This window comes from Microtus oregoni, unplaced genomic scaffold, assembly GCF_018167655.1.
Source record: "Microtus oregoni isolate MIOR12 unplaced genomic scaffold, Mior012 000016F_ref0000370, whole genome shotgun sequence".
Taxonomy (NCBI): Eukaryota; Metazoa; Chordata; class Mammalia; order Rodentia; family Cricetidae; genus Microtus; species Microtus oregoni.
Window position 1 is genome coordinate 16368975 of NW_024543075.1, and position 25119 is coordinate 16394093.

A 25119-nucleotide genomic window follows, 5' to 3' on the forward strand; every position below is an offset into this window, starting at 1 on the left:
ACTCAAAATGAAGAAATAAAAAATAAAGTGTAACACACACACACACAAAAAAAACAAGTCAGGCAGTGGTGGCGCACGCCTTTAATCCCAGCACTTGGGAAGCAGAGGCAGGCGGATCTCTGAGTGCGAGGCCAACCTGGTCTACATTGCCAGGACAGCCAAGGCTACACGGAAGAACTCTGCCTCAAAATAAATAAATAAATAAAATAAGTTTTACTTGACTACAACTTAGCAGTAGCAGCTTCAGGATCAAGTTGTGCTTCTGGCTGGCTGGCCGCTGGAGGATGAGGCTACCCTAGGCCAGTGTGGCATAGAGGCACTGACCACTCTGGGAGTAGCTGGCCACATGCTGGGAGGTAAAGTTCATGGTTCCCTGCCTCACAAAGGAAAAGCGAGAGGTCAAACTCCCAAGGTGGTCAAACAGGAGAAGAAGAAGACAGCCTGGGCCAAGGGACCAATGCAGTATTTGTCAATGTTGTGCCCACTTTTGGCAAGAAGAAGGGCCCCAATGCTAATTCCTAAGTCCTATTGTGATTCTGGTATTCTGACAAAGCCACTTTGCCCAGACCAAAAAAAAAAAAAAAAGAAAAAAGATGCAACACCTCAAAGGACACTGTGGGAAGGACAGGAAGAGTAATGACTGTACAGCAGAGATTATACTAAGGTTTGGGGATCCAGCTCGGTTGGAAGCATGTCTACGTAGCATGTACAAGGCCCTGGGTTCATCCACAGCTGTGCATAAAACAGGCATGCTATGATCTCAGCACTCAAAAGGGAGCAGTGGGGTCAGGACTCTGCCTCAAAAATAAAAACCCATGAGAGGAAACAATGAATGGGGAAAAAAGAAGGTTGAAAATGATATCCAAAGTACAGGCACAAAAGTTAACCTTGGGAAGGAAGGAAGATATTTTTCTGGAAAAAAAAGATGAAAGGCTAAATATAGAAACAGTGAAGCCAGTGAGTGTATCCAATGGCACTGACCGAGTGAAAATGAGAATCCAAGTCCTCTTTCAGCGAGGGGACAGACATGGCAACAAGATGAGGATCAGCACAGGGAGCAGGAAAGTCAGTTTGTAAATATTCTATGTGGGCTTACATGCATACATGTTTTAAGATTAGTTTCAGTATTTATTTGTGTAAGTCTATCACAAGCATACGGGTACCCACTGAGGCCTCTGGATCCTCTGGAGATGGAGTTACAGGTTTAAGGCACCCAGTGAATGTGCTGGGAACTGAGCCCAGGTCCTCTGCGGAAGCAAAGCACCTTCTCTGCTGCACCATCTCTCTGGACCTACATGTGCTTTTTAATTCAGGATTTTGAAGAAAAAATGGTATCAGTCCATCAATAAATCATGAAATCAATTGTGTGTAGTGAAATAAACACTAACAGCAGTGAAACAGAATCAGAACAGGGAAAAAAGGCACACTATAAAGAATAAAATAAAGAGAATAAAAGAGAAATAAAATAAGGAGCCATGCTTGGAGGCACAGACTTGCAATCTCAGCCCTCAGGAGGTGGAAACAGGAGAATTGATGTAGGTTCAAAATCAGACTGAGCTATACAGAGAGGAACAGGTTATCCAGGACTTTATAGCAAGACCCTTTCTTTAAAACAAGAGAGGCGGGAGGGAGAGGAGAGGGAGCACTCATTAAGGTTGATTCTGTAAGCACACACATATATGTATCTAGTCACCAGATCATGACATCGGAACATACTGCTTGGGCTGGGGATATGACTGAGTGAGAGTAGGTTCCTAGCATACACAAGACCCAGTACAGCCAATTTTTAAAAATGTTTTAAGATACTAAGGGTGTCTGGAAAAAGCCTCATAAAATCACATCATTTATTTACCTAAAATTACATACAATACATACAAGTCTGTGTGTATACATACACATATATAGTCCAAATGAAGTTATCCCACTTGGGCTAGCAATGTTTCCCACAAGAGCCACAGGCTAACCAAAACCCCCAATACCAGACATGTGAAACCGCCTTTCAAATGGTTGGTCGGGGAGTACAAGAGACTCCTCAAACAATATGAGCTTTTGCTGTTACCCTTATTTACCTCCCAGAGACTGAAGGTAAGTCCTGTTGCTGAAGACACAAGACCTGGAAGACTTGAGCTGGATCTGACTTGAAAGTCTCCTACCTGAGGACTAACTTTCACAGTACCAGAAGGTGCTATGCAAGCCTCCAAAGGAAGGAAATAACCAAATAGTCTTACCCAGCTATAATACCTATGATCACAATGGCCAGTATGCACCTAAGGGTGCAATAGTGGCATTTATATCTTGGCAATAACCAACAGCATGGACTTAGGGCATGTTCAACAGGAGGGAATACATGCTTGGTACTAGAAAACTAGCCAACTGCCCAGAGCTAGTGAGGTCATGGATTACAGAATCTACTACCACCTCTTTACTAAACCAGCATAATGCCTAACTGCATTCTAAATATGTATCCTAAACAAACCCTAAACAAATATATCAACAATAGACAAACTAACATAACACGAAAGAGGGAACTATCATGGGGCTCCATTCATAGAAAAAGAACTACAGGCAACTTGGGAATGCTAAGACTGGGAGAAACATCCTTTCCCAGGGATGGGTCTCCTAATTGGTTATCCAGTAATATCAAGTGTTCTGCCCTGAAATCATACACATAAAAGTAACACTAACTGCACTAAGTAAGTGGTAAATATATTTTTACACACACACACACAAAACAACAACAAAAAAAAAGCCAAAGAAGAAAAGGAGATCATTTCAAGAGGGAACAAGAGAGTTACACGGTACATGGAAGGAATATGCTGTAATTATATTTTAATTAAAAATTATTTGGGAGTTTAAAAAAAGTACTTTTCAACATGTACCTCAAACAACTGAAAACATTTAATGCTTTTTGCAAGAAAGGTCATTATATCAACCTTGTAAGTTATTTTGCCCAAATCTATGTAGTTGCTAAATATTTTGACCAGTTAATTATTATGGTCTTTTTAAAAATCCCATGCTTTGTTTACTTGTTCCTTCATAATTTTTGCTTTGTGTGTTTTTTAAAGCTTTATTTATTTCATTTTATGTGTATGATAATTTGCCTGCATGTATGTATGTTTACCATATGTGTGCCTGGTGCCAGTCCACAGAGTCTGAAGAGGGAGTCCAATTCCCTGAAACTGAAGTTAAAGAAGGTCGTGAGTCTCCACGCAGGTACTGGGAGCCAAACTCGGGTCCTCTGAAAGAATATCCAGTGCTCTAACTGTTGAGCCATCTCTGCAGCCTCATTGCTTTATATTTTTGAAACAAGCAGATATAGAGATTTGGGATAATTCTCTCTTCCCTGTAAATTTCTGTTTATCAAAATAGATGCCTTTACATCAAATAAATTATTTGCCTAGTTTAACATTAATGTGAAAGAAACACATCAGGCATTAAAAAGGATAAATACAAACACTGTTAATCCAGGTCTACACCCTTTATCCTTGAAAACAAAGTCCAAAATTCCTTAGAAAGGCTTTTAAGCAGATGGGGGGTGGGGAGGATATGGGCTTGGTGGCCTTTAATTCCAGGATTCTAGAGGCATAGGCAGGGAGATCTCTGCGAGTCCCTGGACAACCTGGTCTAAATAGTGAATTCCAGGACATCAAGGACTTCATAGAGAAACCCTGCCTCAAAATAGATAAATGATTCTTAGAAGAAAGCCTTTTAAGTCCTTGTCTGAGCTATCCCTGACTGCCTTTCTCTGCTCTCCACTCATCCAGGCCTGAAGTCACCCTCCACTCATCCAGGCTGGGTCTGGAATGCTGCTCCTCAACCATTTCTGCCTGTTCTTCATTCTAGCCTCAGGACAAGGGTCACTGGTCTTCAAGACACATTCCTCAGTCCTCCCACCCTAAGAGCTGGTCAGACTTTGCAGAACAAATGTCTACCTCAGCATCTTGCTTTGGTTTAGTGTATCTAATTATTGACTTGGTTAACTCCTTGACTGCATTGGAACTCATGAAGAACAGGGAGCTCGCGGACTCGTCTGCAGGTTCAGTTCATGTTCCCAGTGCATGGCACAATAGGTCCTGATCAAGCAACCACATTGGAAAGACTCACTATTTAAGCTGACAGAAACTGAATTCATGTGGTCTAGTTCAGATATACCCATCAAGGCTGACAGGTAAAGTGACGGTCACCGTCATCCAGCTGGTTAACATGAGAACACAGTTTCCCATTCTTGGTCCAAGGAAGCGCTAACATATCTCCAGCACCACAGGTCCTCTAACCAAATAATCCCTGTTGTAATATTTTTGCATGGGGTGTGAGCTCACTATTACCATTCCAGCTGCCCAACCCAAAACCTCCAAGACACCCAGAATGCCTTTGTTGCTCACCAAGACCTAATGATTCTCTCCCCTCCACATCTGATGATCACTACACTTCTCTGCATACCTAATGCCACTGTCCTTGTCCAAAGCCAAGCCTTTCACCCTGTGGACCACAGAAAACGCTGTTATCAAGACTGAAGAGATAGCTCAGCAGTTAAGAGCACATCTCGGCCCTGTCTTGCAGAGGAGAGGACCTATACTCAGTCCCTAGCATTCACGCCAAACAGCTCACAACCTCCAACTCCTAGGGAATCCTACACCTCTGGCCTCCACAGGCACCTCCACACGCACACACACACACACACACACACACACACACACACTTAAAAATAAATAAAAGTTAAAATTTAAATAGCCTCCAAAAAAACTAAATTTTGTCTCTCTCTCTCTCTCTCTCTCTCTCTCTCTCTCTCTCTCTCTTTGAAAGCCAAGCAAAGTTTACTCAAGGTAATATCATTGTATGAGAGTCTAAAGCAAACACTCAGGGCAGAGAAGTTGCTAATTTCAGCAGCTACCTGTTGGAAGAAAATGGAGAGAGGAAATAAGCCAAGCCATTTGAGTTGACCAGCATAGAGGGCAGCTACAAGAAAGGAAGTTTTAGAGAGAGTAAGGAAGACCTGAGTACCAGAAAAGGCACACTTGGGTTCTAGCCAGCATCTGAAAGAGACAGAAAAAAGGGAAAGGAAGGTTGCATCTTTCAGAGTCAGCTGGTCAGACCCAGCAGAAGCTCATGGAAGCTTACAGGGCCTATACTATTGGGTGGGTCTGGGAAGCAAAATCATTCAGCCTGTCTCTAGCATAGCTTGAGGTGGGCCTATCTTCCTAGTGCTGGTCCCTGTGATTGGCCAGCATGACTAGATTAACACTTATGTTTTGGTAGCACAGAATGCTAGGATCCAGCAAGTTTCTTAACAAATAACAGGTACTGAAATGTACTGAATGCACAGAAGACTCTTGCACACTTTAAGAACTGTTGGGTCAGGAGGCAGAAAGCAGTGAGCTGTAAGAACACACGTGAGCACCACCACCTGGCTTTGTTTTGTTTCTTTTTTGAGACAAGGTCTCACTAGGCTGGCCTCAGACTCAAAGATTCACCTGTCTCTGTGTCCTGAGTGTTGCAATTGAAGGCATGCGCTACCACACCTGGATGATATATTGTTTATTTTAAGGGGCTGTTGGGGATCAAATCAGGGCCTTGAGCACATTAGGCAGCACTTGAGCACTAAAATACATTCCCAGCCTCGGGTTTTACTCTGCAGCTCTGCCTGGCCTATTCTCCTACCATATTTGACCTTAGAATGTGCAATATTTTAAACATATTTTTAAAAATCTGATGTGGAGGCCAGAAATGGTGGCTCAGGCCTTTAATCCCAGCACTCAGGAGGCAGAGGCAGGCGGATCTCAAAGTCAGCCTGGTCACAGAGTGAGATCCAGGACAGCCAGGAATACACACACAGAGAAACCCTGTCTGGAAAAACAACCAAACAGAAAGGGAAAACTGGTGTAGAGGTCAGAGGACAACTTGCAGGGGTCAGTTCTCTCCTAACGCTCTAAGGAGGAAAATTAGGTCATCGGGCTTGGCAACAAGCACCTTTACCCAGTGAGCTACCTCGACAGCCCCACAAAGATACCTGACAAACCCTACGCTACCCAAGGAAAGACAGAGAAAACATCGGGGAGGGAAAAAACAGTAACTTAAAGGATACAAAAGAGGCAGAAATAGCACATTAATAGTCGTGATAAATGTAATCATTTTCAACTGACCAAACAAAGGGCTATTGACTCCAAATCCTGTTTCGTTCACCTGTGTGAACCTGGGACCTGGGACAGTGCTTGGTGCCTAAGAGGCGCGCACTCAACAGTTACTCAATGAAACGAATAAATAAAAAGACACAAAGGACGAAAATGGATTTCTCCTAACAACTGGTTATTTCCATAAACTACTAGCAAGACTAACATTTCAGGGTGTTTGTTTGTTTGTTGTGCATAGTACTAGAGTGGAGAAGCAGGACCATGCATATGCTAGACAAATAAATATTCTAACACCGAATCACACAGCCCAAGATTTTATTATTTTTAAAGACAAATCAAAACACTAGTCTTTGCTATATTGGCACTTTTAAAACAAATGCATTGATGGGCCTGAGAGATGGCTCAGCAGTCAAGAGCATTTGCTATACTTGAAGAGTGCCCAGTTTGGTTCTTAACACCCATGTGGCAACTTACAACCATACTTAACTCAAGTTCCAGGGAATCAGACAACCTCTTCTGGCTTCCAAGGGCACCAGGCATGTACATAGAACACACACATACATGCAAACAAAACACTTATACACATAAAATAAAAAATAAACCTTTAGCCGGGCGGTGGTGGCGCATGCCTTTAATCCCAGCACTCGGGAGGCAGAGGCAGGCAGATCTCTGTGAGTTAGAGACCAGCCTGGTCTACAAGAGTTAGTTCCAGGACAGGCTCCAAAACCACAGAGAAACCCTGTCTCAAAAAACCAAAAAAATAAAAATAAATAAAATAAATAAACCTTTAAAAGCTAGTAATAAATAAATTTATAAATTCATTAAGTCAGGCAAGAATGTGCACACCATTTTAATGTCAGCCCTTGGGAGGTAGAGGCAGTAGGAACTCTGAGAATTCCAGGCCAGCCAGGGTTACCTAGTGAGACTTTTTCTCAAAAAAAAAAAAAAAAGTGTTGGTCTATCAATAAAAATAATAATTAATGATAAGATGTGATCCCAAGAGACAGGAACCAGTGAGACCTGAACAGACTTTGTAACTGGTCAGGAAATGGAGGATCCGTTTTGGAGCTGCTGGAATTGATCATTTAGTACAACATGTAATGGATAAGCTGTATGTGTGTGTGAGTGTATGCATGCAGATGCAGATCTCATGTAAACACGAAATACATTATAATCTTATTCTTCACTCAGGAAATAAAACAAGCTAGCACTAGCAAAGCCTAGTGTATAATGGGCTAGATGGTGGTAGCCTGGGCATACACAACAACGAAGGAGTTGACACTGTCAGCATTTTTAATGGCTAGTCTGGGAACAGAAAGGACCAGAATGGCAGAGAAAGTGGCCGTGCCTTGTGCCATCCCTCCACAAAGAACACCCATGTAACTGAACTGCTCCAACCATTTTATAACCTGTCCTTCAGCTAGTGGCAAACAAATTCAAAGACGAACATTTTAAATTCACAGATAAGTTTTAAAATTTAGTACTACCAAAGTTACATAAGAACTCTTTACAAACTACACAAGTGTAGCATTTTAGAAATAATGCCAAATTTTAATTTGTGAAATAATAAAGTGACATACAGTCAAATCCTGTCATTGAAACAAGCTGAGCTATTTGACCCATTAAGTCAACACTTCCACTAATTTCAAGACCATCTGGCAGGAGTGCACAGCTTCTATTTCATATGCCCTTCTCTTCCTGGTACACAAAAAACAAGTGATTAAGCACTGTGAGCCTGCATGAGAGCATGAGTCATTCATTCCAAGATCCCAGAGCGAAGGCACTCCCTCAGACCAAGAGCCCGTGGCGTCTACACAGCTCAGAGGCGAGTTTCAGCTGCAGCTTTAAAAGGGGGCAGATAGTTTATGCATATCTAATCAGACCCCAGTTTCACTTCCTGCTAAAGACAAAAGCTATTATTCCTCTGACACTCACCAAACCAAAGTCAGACAGATGAAGAAAAGAGCTTTAGGATGAGGAACTGAAAGCTCCAATTGTTAGCATGTCATGCTTTGATTTTCAGAATTTAATGAGGCAGGAAAGCAGGTTAAGTAATAACTTCATTCAGGCGCCATCTTAAAGATCAAAGTTTGATGCACAGTTCCTTAACCTCCATAATGCTAATTATTTATTTTATTTTATTTTTTTATTGAGAAAAGGAGAAAAAAAAAAACAAGTTTCCACCTCCTCCCAGCCTCCATTTCCCTCCCCCTCCTCCCACCCTTCTCCCCTTCCTCCCACCCTTCTCCCCCTCCCCCCACTCCTCTCCCCCTCCCTCTCCAGTCCAAAGAGCAGTCAGGGTTCCCTGCCCTGTGGTAAGTCCCAGGTCCTCCCCGCTCCGTCCATATCTAGGAAGGTGAACATCCAAACTGGCTAGGGGAAGGGGAGATGGGGAGAGAAAATGCTAATTATTTCTCTGCCAGGCAGCAAGCTGAAGATTTCATCCAATTCCAAAGTTGTGGCAGGTGGTGATTTCCCAGCATAAAACCAAGCTCAACGGCTATCAACCCAGGCTGCTTATTAATATCATCTAGGCGGCCTATAGACTACTCATGTCTTGGCTCACCTTGGAGAGATGCACTTAACTGGCCGGGATGGAGGGGAGGGTGACAGCATAGATAGAATTGTTAAATTCTTCTGACAGGTAGGTGATTCTGACATATAGGCAGGTTTAGAATTAGTTGCCTAAGTGATTACAGATCCCTGGGAGGAATCCACATCAGTAGCTTAGTTTTACTCTATCAGCCTGACTCATGAATGATGCATGGGACATGCCATCCATGGAAACTGTAAAGATCAAACTCCACAGATATTACCTAATATAGAGAGCTGGCATTAAAGCTGTCTAAGGTACGGAAAGAAACACACATCCAAAGGCAAGGGGAGGGGATGTCAGTCAGTACATAGAGAGTTGGCCTAGCGCCCACGAGGCTTTAGGTTTAATACTCAGTGCTATAAAAACCAAACAAGGTGAAGTACTCCTGTAACTCCAGTACTTGGGAAGAGGAGACAGGTTATCAAAGGTCATAGTATCCTTGGCTGTATAGTGAGTTCAAGGCCAAGGAGGGAGACAGTAATCTGAGAGAAACCCCCGTATTTCCCTTTCCTCATTTAGACACAGCCATTAACACGCAACAGACACAACCTTTCTCTCAGCTGGTTTTTAAATAATTGCATCTTTTTTCTGAAAAATTTATTTAAAACTCTTCTGTATTTTGTTCTAGGATTTCTTGTAATAGTATATACTACTGTGGGCTAACAAAAAGCTATGTCTTCAAATCCACCACCACTGTCTTGAATTCACTGTTTCACCTGGCCTTAGATGAAGAACAGCTTCCATTTCAGGAAAAACAAACAAACAAACAAAAAAACAAGAGTGGGAAAGTAGAAGAAAGCGGTACATCATCTTACAGTCTGCCAGTTAGATCCTACTTGTCCTTATAGGCTCCCCATCCTCTATGATATCCTGCTAGAAGGAAGGCATTATGCCTAAAAAGTGTTGTTTCAGCTGGACATGGCAGTGCATGTCTTTGACCCCAGAACTTGGGAGGCAGAATTCTGTGAGTCAAAGACCAGCCTGGTTTACATTGGGAGTTCCGGGACAGCCTGGGCTACATAAAGAGAGCCTATCACATGAAACAAAAGCAAGGTATTATTTTTGGTAAGTTAAATTCCCACAAAGCACAAGCTTGGTGCCTTCAAAAAGCCTTTTTACTTTTATAGGGCGATGTGATCTGGCTATTTAGAGCTGAAGGAACGTTACAATTAAACCAAGGAACACCTTTCTTCCCATTTATTAGGAAGGAAATGGGGGTAAGAACCACTTAGATCTCAAAACCTCAAGACTCAAATTAGTGAGCCAGGCATAGTGTTCCCAGCACTCCACTTTACATTCACCCTAGTACTGCGAGACAAGAGGATCAGAAAGCCAATGCTACCCTCTGCTACTTACAGAGTTCAAGGACAGCTAGGGCACGTGACACCCTGTCTCAAAACAAACAAATCCAACTCAGTCTTGCACATAACTTTGTGTAAAGGCTCTAAGTTAGTGTCTGTCTCTAGAACCCCTGCGGGTTTCCTCCTTGGACCACACTTCCTGCTAGCCTGGTAGCAGGGTTATCCATCTTTTTACTTTAGCATATACCAGGTAGACAATCTCCAATCAATACTTGCTTTTGTTTAGTTTGAGACAGGGTTTCATGTCGCCCACACTAGTCTTGAACTCCCTAGGTAATCACGGCCGTTTGAATAGGTATGACCCCAATAGCCCTATGTGTTGGAATGCTTGGCTCATAGAGGAGTGGCATTATTAGGTGGCCTTGCTGGAATAGGAAGTGTTCCTTGGGGGTGGGCTTTGAGATCTCATATGCTCAAGCTACACCCAGTGTAGCAGTCTTCTTTTGCTACCTTTCTATTAAGATGCAAAACTCTCAGTTCTTTCTCTAGCACCATGGCTGCCTGCATAATGCCACGTCTCCTGTCAAGATGATAGTGAACTAATTAGATGTTTTCCTTTATATGGACTGCCATGGTCATGGTGTCTCTTCACAGCAATAGAAACCCTAACTAAGACAGTGAGAGAGGATGACTTTGAATTCCTGATCCTCCTGCTTCCACCTCCCAAGTTCTGGGATTACAGACCTGCATCAGCATTTTACACTGGGTTTTATGCAGTACTGAGGATAGACCCCAGAGTTTTGTGCATGCTAGGCACAAATTCTGTCACTTGAGCTATAAACATCTCCAGCCCCCAAACAATAATTTTTTTGAAAGACTAAATGACTTCACAGTGTAATTTAAAAGACAAAAGAAACACAATGCTAAATTAAATGGGAGGGCTCTTCTTCAAGAAATGAGAGTACTGGAAAGTTAGGAAAATGTCACAGCTCTATAAATGAGTCTGAGAAGGCAGGCTAGTACACCACCATCCTCAGAAGCTCTTAGTGTGCCCACCACAGCCTTCCTGGGCAAAGACAGTTACCCTGAGCTCAGAATAGGGTGAAAAGGGTTTGTATCTGGCATAAAAGCAATGCTTAATTATGTGAAACACCAGGGATCTTATACTCACAAAAAAGGAGGAAAAAAACCCTTAATGTTACAGTTAGATATTATAACTGTCTAAATGAGATATATTAGTACTGCATAAATTATGAAATTTAAAGCTCAGTATTTTTTTAAAAGAAAGTGAAAAGTTGTTTGATAAGAATGAGATTCCTTAAACAAATTAGTATATCCTGATGCATCCTACTATTAAGTTCAGGAAATACAAGAGTAAATTTGAAAGAACCTAAAACCAAAAGAAGCTTTGGGTTTTTATTGTTTTTTTTTAAATATCTCACACATGTGTTTATGTGTGTATATAAAAGACAGACTCACTATGTAACTATGGCTGGCCTGAAACTCAGAGATCTGCCTCTCTCTGCCTCCCAAGTGCTAGGATTAAAGGTGTATCACTATTTACATCTTAATTTTTTTGTTTGTTTGTTTTTTGTTTTTTGAGACGGGGCTTACAGAAGCCCTGGCTGTCATAGAACTTGCTCTGTAGACCAGACTGGCCTCGAACTTACAGCAATTGTCTGCCCCTCTCTCCAGAGTCCTGGGATTAAAGGCATGCACAACCACCATGCAGCTATAATTTTATTAAATCTTTGAGAGTTTAATAAAATGTATTTTGTTCATATTCACCCTCCACTTGATGCTTTGGTGTTTCCAGACAGTGTTTCATGCAACTGAAGATAACCTTGAACTTCATATTTATTTTTCAAGACAGGATTTCTCTGTAGCTTTGGAGCCTGTCCTGGAACTAGCTCTTGTAGACCAGACCTCGAACTCACAGAGATCCGCCTGCCTCTGCCTCCTGAGTGCTGGGATTAAGGCCTGGGCTACCACTGCCTGCCTAACATTGAACGTCTAACATTCCTGCCTCCAACTCCCAAATTCTAGGCTTAAGGCAAGTGGCAGGTTTCAAAGGAACACTGACCTAAAATCTACCTACATTTCTCAGTTAGTTTTACCAAAGAAAGTATGACTGATTTTCTTTTCTTTTTTTTTTTTTTTAATGAATGGAAGCAGTTCCCTTAAGGGTCTCTCAATATCTGCAAAATGAGCCATCCTACAGAACATGCAACTGAAAGAAGACACTATCAATGTGTGCCAAGTACTATAATGCTTGATGTTCAATGTTTAGCCTCACTTTCAAAACACTATATATACATTATTACTTATATATCACCATCAGCCAGAAATTGTAATGGGAGTTTCTTCTCCTGCCCGCCAGTTCCCAAATAACCACTCAGATGTTTACTATTACTTATAAATGCTTGGCTGATGACTCCAGCTTATTTCTAACTAGCTCTTACATTTAAATTAGCCTGTTTCTATTCATTTATATATTGCTATGAAGTTGTGGTGTTACCAATATGCTAGCATCTTGCCTCTTGGGTGGGTGGCATCTCCCTTGATTCTACCCTTCTCCTGGATCTTTATTTGGATTTCCCACAAGGCTCTATCCTGCCTTGCCACAGGCCAAAGCAACTTTATTTATCAATCAATGAGAGCAACACATATTCACAGTGCACAGAAAGACCATCCACAGCAAGAAATAATGACATTTCCCCCTATTTTGATAAAGGCTTTGATTCAAATGTTCTCCGCTCACTTATGACCAGTTGACACATGATGACCGTAATTTAGATCAGTTAACACGTCATGATTTATCAGGGCTCTGTGACATCACTGTCACCTCACACTTACTCAAAGCTAGATTTTAGAGTATTGTTTTAAAACATTTGAACAGGAATAGAACAGTCTGTAAAACAAACAACAACAACAGAAAAAAAAACCCCACAGAGTTTGTAAAGACCTAACACATTTAAATCCCCATAAAGTCACACCAAAATTAGAGTATACTGAATCAAGAGTGCAGCTGAACTAGTATGATTCTTCCAATAGTCTAGTATCTGTGTACAAAGACATGAGCCTACTGCACCTTAAAGTCCAAGGAGAAAACGAGCAAGAGCAACCTTTCTGGCAGAAGGACCAGGTGGGAGAAAAACAAAGACATCTGTGGGTCCCACTCATTTTCATTTAAAAGGAAACCAGATCTGCTCAACTCCACAGGTCTTTAAGATAGAGTCCCCCTTGACAGGAAAAAATGTCAACAAGAAACAAGCACAGAACCAGAGGCAATGTTCGACAATGTAGGAGTCTTTGGTCCTAGCCACTATTTAATCCTCCCAACAAGCCTTTGATGCTCAAACTACACAAGGTGAACGGGGGACGATAATTATTCCAATACAGCTCTGGCAGATGACTTTCTGAGGGCCATCCGCCATAGATCTAGAGATAAATGTATATTCTTCCTGTGTTAGCTGGGAGGTCCCATGATGCTGGACACCTTGGAGAGCTCTAATGCAGTCAGGTTTCTGAAACACTACACTGAGGTCACTTAGGTCTGGCACCAGGCAGCTCTACTCTGTCAGTCTTTGTACCCTATGCCACTCCTTCCTCAATGTTCTGACTTGATGGTACTCTCCTTTGGCAGGCTCCAGCCAGAACACAAGTATCTAGGAATCAAGGATTTAAAAAAAAAAATCCTCCCATCTTTGAAAGCGATTGCCTTAAAGGTTTGTTCTCTTCCATTCTCTCTGCTCTGTGTACTCTGAAAGGTCGCCCTGAAACTGGATCTAGGATTCTTGCAAAGCTACGCTAAGACAGGGTTCAGGTTGCTCATCACTGGAGGAAACAGCTCCCATGCAGTACATACCAAGATCTACCCCATAATCTATCCCCACTTTTTCCACAGATGCTCTAAAAACCCAAGAAGGAAAAACTGCTAGAAAGCTATTTGTCAACCTACCATATAACAACATTGTGAAGTTCCTTATACCCACATAAACTAAGTTTGCAGGAAATGAGACAAGGCAGGCACAGGGACAAGAACAAATGAGAAGCCCCGTTACCAGCCTGTGCAGCCTGCACTGGCCTTCCCATGTGAGGGGCCTCTTATTCCCCTATAGGCTGCATTTTATAGATGCCCACGAAACACAAGTCTTACAGCCTCACAGTCATCAAGGTAGAGAGGCTTATTATTTATTTATATATTCATTATATTTGTTTTATCAAGGCAGGGTTTCTCTGTATTATCCTGGCTGTCCTAGAGCTCACTCTGTAGACCAGGTTGGCCTTGAACTCACAGAGATCCTTGCCTCCTTGCCTCTGCCTCCTGAGTGCTTGGATTAAAGGCATGTACCTCCACGCCCAGCTTTATAAAACAATATTGTCAGTACTGAAGAATATGACTGAAGCCATATACTGGAGCAGAAGCCTTGGCTCTCCCTCTTCCTCCAAGAATTTGGAGAAATTATTCCTTTATGCTTCAACGTTCTCATCTGTAACAGAAGAAGTTATTAACAAAATTAACTTCCAGAGTTTTACTGCGGGATGAAAATGGAATAATAGATAGAGACGGAGCACTGTCTGGCTCAGAAATGCTCAACAAGTAAAAGCTGCTACTGTACGCTGGTATCAATCTTGGGTGAAGATGCAGATAACAAACTAAATGTAAAGACTCATTCAGCCCAACTGCTACCGTGTTGACAGTATACTATATAGGTAACAAAAATAGTGTGGGTGTGTGTGTGTGTGTGTGTGTGTGTGTGTATAACAGCAGGACACAAAATACTAAATAAACTGAATACAGTTTCACACAACAGCCCTCCAGAGGTTAGTATTCTATATGGATTTCAATTCTATAATAATTTCCCATTTTAAAAAGTTAACTTCATTTGACAGTGAAAAATAATTTCAGGCTGGCAAAATGATAAAGGTGACTGCCACTAAGCCGACAATCGACGTTTGATCCCTAGGTGGAAGGAGAGAATGGCCACAAGTTGTCCTGACCTCCACAAGTACAAAGCAACATGTAAAAGCCACTTCCCTCTAAAAGGGAAAATAATTGGATTGCCAAAACTGTAAGACGGGCAGGAAAACTTGGTGTGAATTCTGACAGCTAGTATCCCCTGGGGTAGTGGGGAGAAAGAGAAAAGAAAAAGGGAAGAAAAAATGCTCACTACTGTGTATTATTTAAAGTACCATTTGCTATATATGGACCATGCGTTTATAAATGCTGTGTGTACAGCAGGTGCTCTGAGATCTCTCATGGTCACTCAGTCTCGGAATAGAATGAGGTAACACACAGAAATAAATTATGTAACACTGCCCCATCACACAAAGCCAAAAGAGTGGAAGCAATTTTAAATGAAAAAGACTACATAACTATTTCCAATAGTGGATTATATGTTGTTTTTTAATTTCTTAAACTAAAATCTTTTTAAATATATATGTAGTAAATATATTTTTTATTTTTAATTAACATACAAATTACTGGATTTGCCTGTGTGTGTGTGTGTGTGTGTGTTACAGTATTTTCAAGCAAAATATGTTTCAGCCTACTCTCCTCCTCCCTGATCTTGTCCATGCCCCTGGTCTTCCCTTGTGCCCTCTGACCCAACTCCCAGAACCTCTTTTCTGCTTTGCTGTCTCATGTGTCCCATCACCCTCCTCCTTTCTCCCCTTCTCCTGGCATCCTTTCGATTAAACTATAATTCTTAGTGTCAGACATTAAACTCTACTCTCTGGAGATTACTGAATATTTACACAACTCTTTCCTGGGAGAAGTTAAAACAACCTAATTACTTTTTTTCTGGTGGCCATTAACTTGCAATAGTGATAAGCATCTTAAAAAGAAAAATAACAAACCAAAAGCTCAATGATTTACAAAAACATAGACTACTCACTTCTGTTAGGAAAATAAAAACAGACAAATATTTACGTTCAATTTTTTCCTTAAAAAAATTAAAGTGTCAAAAAAAAATAAGGAATCCTATCACAAAAAAAATCAAAAGTTTAAGCTCTAACATTTCTCAATGAACTGAACAAAGATTTTCCACTCAATTACATAAATCTTTTTTTGTTTCTTTTGAGTGTTTGTTTGAGACAGGGTCTTTCTATTACGTAGTTTTGGCTGTCCTGAAACTTACAGAGATGAGATCCACCTACCTCTGCCTCCTGAGTGCTGGGATTAGAAGTGATCACCACCACTATCGGCCTAAACAAATCTTTAAAAAGAGTCACTCAGCCTAGGAGTGGTGGTGCACGTCTTTAATCCCAGCACTCAGGAGGCAGAGGCAGGAGGCTCTCTGTGAGTTCAAGGCCAGCCTGGTTACAAAGCTAGTCCCAGGACAGCTAGGGCTGTTACACAGAGAAACCTTGTCTCAAAAAAAAAAAAAAAAAAACCCAAAAACAAAAACAAAACAAAAGAGAGACAGAGAGAATCACTCAGCTAGGTATCATAGGTCACACTGTAATCCAGGAGGAGGCAGAGGTCAAAGCATTGTGAGTTTGAGATCAGCGACACTGTGAGTTTCAGGCTAGCCTGGGCTATAGAGCAAGAGGGGGATGGGGAATCAGGATGAGGCCTAAAACGAACATAAGAGATCATCTTATTTTTACAACAAAGATTTAAATGTGAGGAAACTTGAAGTTATGTTTAATTCAGGTTAACTCAATCATAAAGTATGTTCTGGATTGATTACAAACACTCTTCAGCCCAGAGACACCAAGATTATTAGTAAAGCAAAGCCTGTGATGAGGAAATAATGCCAACTGAGAAGACACAGGTTAATGGAGAAAGGGAGGATTATAACTGCAAGTGTACAAAGTATAGAAAACATCAAGAAACAAAACAAACGTGACCAATAACTCTGCCCGATGGATGCAGGCTAGACTAGTACAGGGTGGGTGGCCTCGAACAGAAGTCACACACAATGAATGACCTAGGCAGGCAGGAACTGAGAATAGCAGGGATTCTGAGCTTTGGAAATGCTCATGTTAAGCTTAACTATCATTATCACTTCTTTTTCTTTTTTTTTTGGTATTTGAGACAGGGTTTTTCCGTAGCTTTTGGTTCCTGTCCTAGAACTAGCTCTTGTAGACCAGGATGGCCTTGAACTCACAGAGATCCACCTGCCTCCCTAGTGCTGGGATTAAAGGTGTGCGCCACCACCGCCGGCATCACTTATTTTTCTTATGTCTCCAGGAAAAAAAGAAAATTTCTTGTTTCTGGTCACTTAGTAGTCACACGTTAAAAAAAAAAAAATCACAATTCCCAGCACTGCTTGGTCTTATAATACCACCCGTGGTGAAACAAACTTGGTCAGTAGTTTGCTCAGTTGTTGAATAACGGGGGGGGGGGGGGGGGGGGGACGACTAAGATTTTAACTGTTGTCACTTCAAACAAGAGCAAACCTGGCCATAAAAACAGAGGAAAATGTTCAATAGAAAAAACAGGATTTGAAATAACTGTACAGATAAAAGATCTGAAGAGCATTCACGCCAATTAAACATTATTACTAAAATAGCTATTCTTAGAATCGTGAGTATTGAACAGACTAAACTATTTAGTAACTACAAGGATGCACCATGTACTCAACTTGAACACCTAAGGCTCACAAGAGCCTACCTATTCTGAAATATGATGGCCTCTGCCTTCCTCTAGATTTGTGGTCCATGTTTGTGGGGAATGGGCTACATATCTAAGAAATAAAAGAAAACTTAATTGTAATGGCTAGAACAAACTTTTTTATTATGGGGGAAAGTGTTAACTTTGCTTTCTGATATGGACTTTGGACAAAGTGTAACCCAAACCAAATGGCTTATTCCAAAAAAGGCTGGGGTTAAGCTTCTGGTTGAGGAAACTGCCGAGGCACAGGAAATTTCGTCCTGTCTGATGAGCTGATAAGGACTTCAAGTTCCATTCAGTCCTGCATTCCAGCTCCCAGGAACCAGCTCTTGGGAATTTTACAGCCTAATTCTCCCTGCTCTAAACCTCACACGGGTGGCAGGCTAGGAAAGTAGTCAAATTGGGGTAAAGAAGAAAGCAAGAGACTAGCCTAAACTAGCCTACTTATATCATCTATCCCAAGGTCACCAGGAGTCTTGTGGATAAGGTAGTGTCTCCGTTCTGAAAAGAGGACATAAAATACAGTGGCAAGGAAATACAGCCAGAACCGTATTTCTGGAGAAGGAAAAAAAAAACGTTCTCCTTCAGAGCAACATAGCAGGCCTTCGTGATGACACAGGAGATTCGGCCGAAAAGTGTCCGGGAGGTCACTAAAGTGCCCTTCTGTATTGAATGTCCCCTGGAAAGGAATATCCCGACCCTGCTCCTCAGGCTGCCATGGTGAGTGGGGCTCACATACTAAAGGACCTGTTACCTAAGTGGTAACAAGATGTCCAGAAAAGTCCCTTTGAAGCTGTTACACTAGATGCACTCCAGGAATACAGGTAAACTTCCGAGGGTGGCTCTTTCAAGAGTTCCAGTCTCACTTTTCCTAAAGTCAAAAGCTCTTGAGTGGATAAGAAAAAAGCACTGGCAACTAAGCAGAAGTTGCCCAGACTCCCCAGAGAGATAGGGAGACAGCAGCTGTCTGAGGACAGGTGCTGCTGCCTAACCCGACTGCAAAGTTTCCCAAGGCAAATGATGGAGGCTTTTGACCTCTCCTAACCGTTTAAGTGACAGCCGACACAATTTCTTCTCGAAAATGGCAAGTCATACACGGAGCTTTCGATCAAGTGCTGTGAGGTAACCCTCATGAAGTCACTCTTTAATAAGGGACCAGGAACAACACAAGGATGTCAACAGGGAGCGTCCCGCCAAGGCTTCCACTGAACTACATGGAATTCGAACCCAGAACTTTGCCGCGCTGGACGGCGTGAAGCCGGCGCAGGTGGAGGCCTGAGGGACCCGGTCCCCCCTCCCCAGGCCCCAGATACTGGAGGAGGCACACTAAAGGGGGGTGACCGGCCTTTCCCGCCGCACAGAGACTGGAGTGCGCACCAAGGAGGCGGCCGCGCCCCTCAGGACCGGAGCTGACATTTCCAAGCAGCCGGCCCAACCTCCCAGTCGCTGCTCCGGGGGGGCCCAGGCCGCGCCCCCCCACTGCGCTCCAGCTGGCCGGCTCGCCCCACCCAGCCCGCGCCGAGCGCCTCACCCGGTCGGAGCTGCAGGCCGCCGTCGTGCCGGCTGCACCACAGTGCGCGCTCGCCCTGCTGCAGGATGTAGTGGTCCTTTGCTTGGAAGAGCTCCATACCGGCCCCACGCGTTCCGGGGAGGCGGCGGTCCCCGGTCCGGGCACAGCAGCGGCCCGCCGGGGAGCTGTGCAAACGTCCTCCTCCTCCACCGCGACCACGAGAGCCGTGCCTGGTGGAGAGGCCGAGGACCCACGGCTCTGAGGAACAGGGAGGGGAAGCACCCCGGGGCCTGACCCGCCGGCAGAGATCACGCTTGGGCGGCCGCGGCCCTAGAGGCCTCTCCCCGCTCCCCCGCAGCTACCCTACTCAGGCCCCGCCCCCTACCCTGAGGCTCCACCTCCTTTAGTTCATCCTGGCTCCCCCTAGACTCCGCCTCCTCCCAGGTTCCTCCCCTTGCCGTGCAACTCTACCTCCGGTAGTTCCGCCCCTCTCCCCTAGGCACCGCCCTTACTCAGGCTCCTCCCCCGGCCCGCCGACTCCACCTCCTGTAGTTTGTCCCGGGTTTCCCCCCCCAGGCTCCGCCCCTTACGTTCCTTCCCCGACTCCGCCTCCCTCTGTAGTTCTCCGAATGGCGCCCAGGCCCCGCCCCGGTCCCGCCCACTAGCCTCGCCCCCTGCCTCGAGCCTTTCTTCTTTGAGCTCTCAGCTGGCAGTTCTGCCGCGTCTGCTGCAGCTCCTCCCCCGCTGCTTTCTCTCCTCGTTCGATCTCAATCGCTCTCCTCCGCTCCTCTGCCTCTCCCACTGGCCCCTCCTGTGTCCCGCCTGCATCCTACACTTGCGACCTCGGGCGGACCCTGTGCTAGATTGAGTCTGGTTAGACTGGCTAGTCACCCTCTGTGCAGCCCTTCGAATCTTCCGTGACATGCAAACCGGTCCTTCCTTCCATTAGCTCCTAGAAAAGCTTGGACAAGTCCCCGAATCCACCTGACATTCCTTTCTTACCTGGGTACATTTCCTACCAGTCTAAGCATAGACAACACCGAGCTCAGAAGTGCAACCCAATAGACTGGCTCCTAGATTCCATTCCAAGTGGGCCCTCCGCTGAGCAGAGGCCGCTTCTGTTTCGGGGATTCGTATTAGAGCCTGGACACCAACAATCATTTAGTAAATGCACATCAATGGTGATGCGTGAATCAACAGAAAATACACCAGAGTTAACAGGACTGATGAGAACTACAGGACAGTCTGAGAAGCCTGACTGCAGAAAGTCAGTTCATGATGTGAAAAGAAAAAAAAATAATGGATATCGCTCAGAGATAGTAAAATGGCCAGGTGGCCACCTTTATCAGAAAGGATTTAGGAATAAAGCTTCCGATTCTAGACCCGACCCGTCTCCCAGTCTTCGGACCCATCTTCGGGTCTGTCCTGCTGTGTGATCTTGGGAAGATTTTAGTCTCAAGAATTGGTTGAATTCGTGACCTTAAATTACACCAAGACTCCCAATTCTGTACATCAATGAGTCTTCTTCCTTTCTTGTCGTCTTTAAGGCCTTAAAAACGATCTTAAATAGAAGCCTAAGGGGCTGGAGAGATGGCTTGGCGGGTCAAGAGAACTTGCTGCTCCTGCAGAGGACCTGGGTTCAGTTTCCAGCCCTCCAAAGGCTGCTCACAATCATCTGTGACTGGACACCTCTTCTGGCCTCTGTATAGGCTCCTGTATGCACGTGGTACACAGGCACAGAAATACGCAATAAATGTTCTTTTTTTTAGATAGAAGCCTAAGATAGAGGATGTAATACTTTTAACCTTTTGCTCAAATGAAACAGGAAGAGGCTCTTGTTACTAATTATTGTGAAGCTCACACTGATTTCCTTGTTGAATTGCCACAGATCAACCGAAGTCTCATGACAATAAGATGCCCTGGAATCTTTCCCCATAAGCTCAGGGCCTGACAGGCTGCCCCAGACAACACAACATAAAGGGCAAAGGGGCATGGGATTACTCCACCAAACCTCTGGGATGTGATGTGGACAAAGGCAATGACAGTACAACGTTTCAACAGAAATTTAGAAGAATAAATCAACTACAGGTTTGTCATCGAATTAGTACCGAGAAAGTTCTATGAAGACAATGTGCCCTGAAAATAATTTCATTATGTATTAAAGAATCACATTAAACAATCCTGTTTAAAATTGACTAAGCCAGGCATGATGGTGCATGCCTGTAACTCCAGCACTTGGTACATTGTAGGTGGAAGTCTTTCTCCCGTCTATTAGTTTCTGAATATCCACTCTGAGGCTTCATATTAATTACAAACTGTTTGGCCTATTAGCTCGGGCTTATTAAGTAACTTTTACATCTTAAATTAAGTCATTTCTAGTTTATATTTTACCATGAAGCTCGAGGCTTGTTACCTCACATGTGGCTTCTCCAGCAGCTGCTGGTGTTTCCCTGACTCTGCTCCCCTTCCTCCACTCCCCTCCCCTTGGATTTCTTACCTAGTTATCTTCTGCCTGGTTATTGGCCAAATCAGCTTCTTTATTAACCAATGGTAATAAGACATATTCACAGCCTAAAGAAGGGCATACCACATCAGGAAATGAAATCAAAGAGGAAGGCTAGCCTAGGCTACATGAAACCATCTCTCAAAAAAATTAGTTGATTTCAACTTTTCAAGTGTTCAAACCAGTGGTTCCAACCTTGTGGCTACTTACTAGAATCACCTGAGACGTTTGTAAAACATATCAATACTTAGCCCTCAGACCAACTGAAGAATTTAATTCATGTAGGGCATTGGCACTAGTATTTGTTCTAAGTTCCATCTAACGAGTCTAATGTGCACCTAATGTTAAGTAGCACAATTCTGAATGAAATTCATTAGAAAACTGCCTGACGGTCTGGTCAAAAACGGCAGTCACTCTTTAAAGCCATTGTGCAAGGTTGGTTTACCTATGAATCAGACTTCAGCCTCGCTAAGAGAGAGGAACCCCCTGGAAAAATCATACCCCTGCTATCTGTCTGACTCAAAAGCCATACTGTCCTCTCCTTCCAACTCCAAATCCATGCCAGGCCCTGGGGTAGCCGCATGCTTGCCAGGCAAAGCAGAGTAAGTGAGAAGAGAAAGGGCTTTGTTTCTGGGGCAGGCCTCAGCGAGTCTCCTGCCACAGCTGACTTCCCCTTACCCTGCTTTGGGCTTTGTGGACCTTGATCCTGCAGCGTTCCCAACCCCTGGCTGACCTGTCCTTTCTTGGCTCATGGCTACTTCCCAACCTGTATCCCTCTTCCAAACTTGCTGACTCAAGGTCCCCCTGCTCTGGGTGTCACTCAGATTACAAAGAAAAAAGATCCTGCTGTTTTCTAGTTTTTGAACAGTAATGACCATTATATGTCAGTTATCTTTTTGCATGTTTGCTTATATTTTATTTATTTAATCATTTATTTATTTTGGTTCTTTTTGTTTATTTGCTTATAGAGAAAAGGTTTCTCTTTATACCTCCTGGCTGTCCTAGAACTTGCTCTGTAGACAAGGCTTCTCCTTGAACTCACAAAGATTCACCTATGCTTGCCTCTGCCTTCTGAGTGCTGAGATGAAAGGCATATACCACCGTGCCCTGCCTTTTATTTTCATTTTCAACTGTGTATCTGTGTGGGGTGGGTACATGTGAGCCTAGTGCCACAGAGGTCAGAAAAGGGTGTCAGATCCCTAAAGCTGGACTGGTAATGAGTAACCCCCCAATGTGGGTACTCAGGACCAAACTCAAACCCTCTGCAAGAGCGGTCTGTGCTCATAAATGTTGAACCATCTTTCTAGCTCCCCATTTTCTTACTTAGAAAGACCCTCACCAGAGAGTCCCTGCTGGAAATGTGATATTTGGAAAGATTTATGAAATTTTGTCCTGTTGGAAATGTGATATGCCAATGGTCAAATTACTTTTTTTCTTGGGATATTTTCTCTGGATGATTTGTCCATTTTCTTCAGATGTCTCATTTGACCAGTGATCTTCAGATTCCTTAGCTAGATACCTTTATTCTCAAAGACAGAAACAATGCCCTTCCCTAACCTTAATTTTGGGAAGTTCCCTTTTGGCAAGTTATATCTGACCAAATGAAAAGCAGAGGTTTGGAGAAAAATAGAAAAGAAAACCTAGCTGGCGGGGTGGTGACTTTGGTGGGAGCCCCTGTGAGTGCTAATGACTGCAAAGTCACAGACAAGTGGCTTTTTCGTGAATTCACACCATAAAGTTGGGCACAATTGTTACACAAGTTCTAATTGGTCTTAATAATTAAAAACCCGGAGCCAGATATTAGGACAGATGCTGAAAGATCAGAGAGAGAAAGGAGCAAGCCACAGACAACTCTTACCTTACTAATTCCTCAGCAGAAAAAAAGGGTCAAACTACTGTCTCCTCCCACCTTATGTTTCTCTCTCTGCACAGCCGTATCTCTTCCTGTCTGTCTGTACAGACCTCTAGAGTTCTATGGTTAGCCAGTGGCCAGCTCTGCCCTCTCATCTTCAGGCAAGCTTTATTTGTTAGAGTACAAACAAGATATCACTACACATAAAGGAACAGAGGAAGATCTGATTCTGGCCTCCACACTTACAGAGAGACGCATGTACAGACATCCACACATACAGACAATTGCACCTACAGTCCACACATATAAAGGAACTACATATTTACACCTTCTCCCTCTGATTCACAGGTTGAAAAGCTGGCCACCTTGTTGACAAAATTTGAGAGAGGGCTTTTAGGGGGAATGAGATTAGTGCCCTGGCTAAGTAATAGAGATAAGCCCTTCAACCTTTCACTACATGAAAACACAAGAAGAAAGTGAATGTCCACAAACCAGGAAACAGACTCTCACCAGATCTCAAATCTGCCAGCACCTTAACCTGAAACTTCCCACAAGGGTGAGGAATTCTCTGTTGTATCTAGGTCACCCGATAGCCAGCCTTTCCTTGAGATAGTGTTTTACAGTCACTACCAAGTTGCTCATGGTTTTGTCTGTTCATTCATAACTGTCATGTTTTCATCGGCACAGAGGCTGTGTTAATCAACTGCTATTTCACCAGCAAATGCGGTAGTTACCAGCCTGTTTCTATGGCAAAGGCTCTGGGGATTCTGTTTACCACGGCACTGTCTATGTTGCTGCCCCAAAATGTAGCTTACAATTAAATCTCCATCATCCTATTCATCAGTAAGACTCAGGAGTCCAAGGCTGGACTGAAAACCTGCCAGCACAGAGAGGCTGAGTAGCAACTAGCTGATCTTCTCTTTATGACAGTCTCAGAAGAGAACATCCTTCCAATTTGCCAAAACAAAAAAACCCACGCCACTCAAAGCCCCTCCCTACCACTTTCTTCCAGACACTCTCTGACTGATGATGACTACTTTCTGTCAACTAGTTGCTAACTCAGCCTCAGACCCAAGGTTTATTTTATTTAATTATTACAAATGCAAACTTGGGGATCACAGTGTAATTGAATATCACACAACATTTGCCCCTCTTGTCTAAAGAAAAAGAAAAGATTTTTAATTCTAGTACAGTAAAACCATATACAATAAGAACAATTAGCAAGTAAGAATTACATTCACAATGTCCAGTCCATTTGTATTTGGCAAATTTGCTCTATTATCTATCCTATCTTGATGAGTCCAAAGTTTTATACCTAACCCACTTTCTATCATAACTTGTATTACCAACTGAAAAATATTTAGACCTTAAAACATTTTCTTGATAAACAACTTAAGCTTTTATGTCTCTCAGCCTTTATAAACATTTTAATCCTTTTGTAAGTTTCCTTTTTTGAATTTGGTAGGAAACAAAAAGGTAAAACTATAACTATCTATTCTTTAACCCCATCAGAGACCCAAGGAGGATAAAATATTCTGACTAAACAGGAAGTGCAGAGCAAGCAAATTCCAAAATTATAGAAATGACAGAAATAGCTAGTTTTCT

At 43.1% G+C, this 25119-nt stretch overlaps 1 protein-coding gene across 6 annotated transcripts in view; it reads right to left on the minus strand.

Annotated features, from left to right (window-relative positions):
• Inpp5f (inositol polyphosphate-5-phosphatase F) overlaps window positions 1-19511 on the minus strand; it is an 82105-nt gene extending 62594 nt beyond the window's left edge. For all 6 annotated transcript variants that reach the window (XR_005975773.1, XR_005975772.1, XM_041666390.1 and 3 more), the window contains exon 1: window positions 19181-19511. Coding sequence is in view for 4 of the 6 variants with exons in the window: in XM_041666390.1 (XP_041522324.1) it covers window positions 19181-19277 (97 nt within the window). In the remaining 2 variants the exon portion in view is untranslated. The remainder of the gene's footprint in view (window positions 1-19180) is intronic.
• Window positions 19512-25119: the final 5608 nt, after the last annotated feature.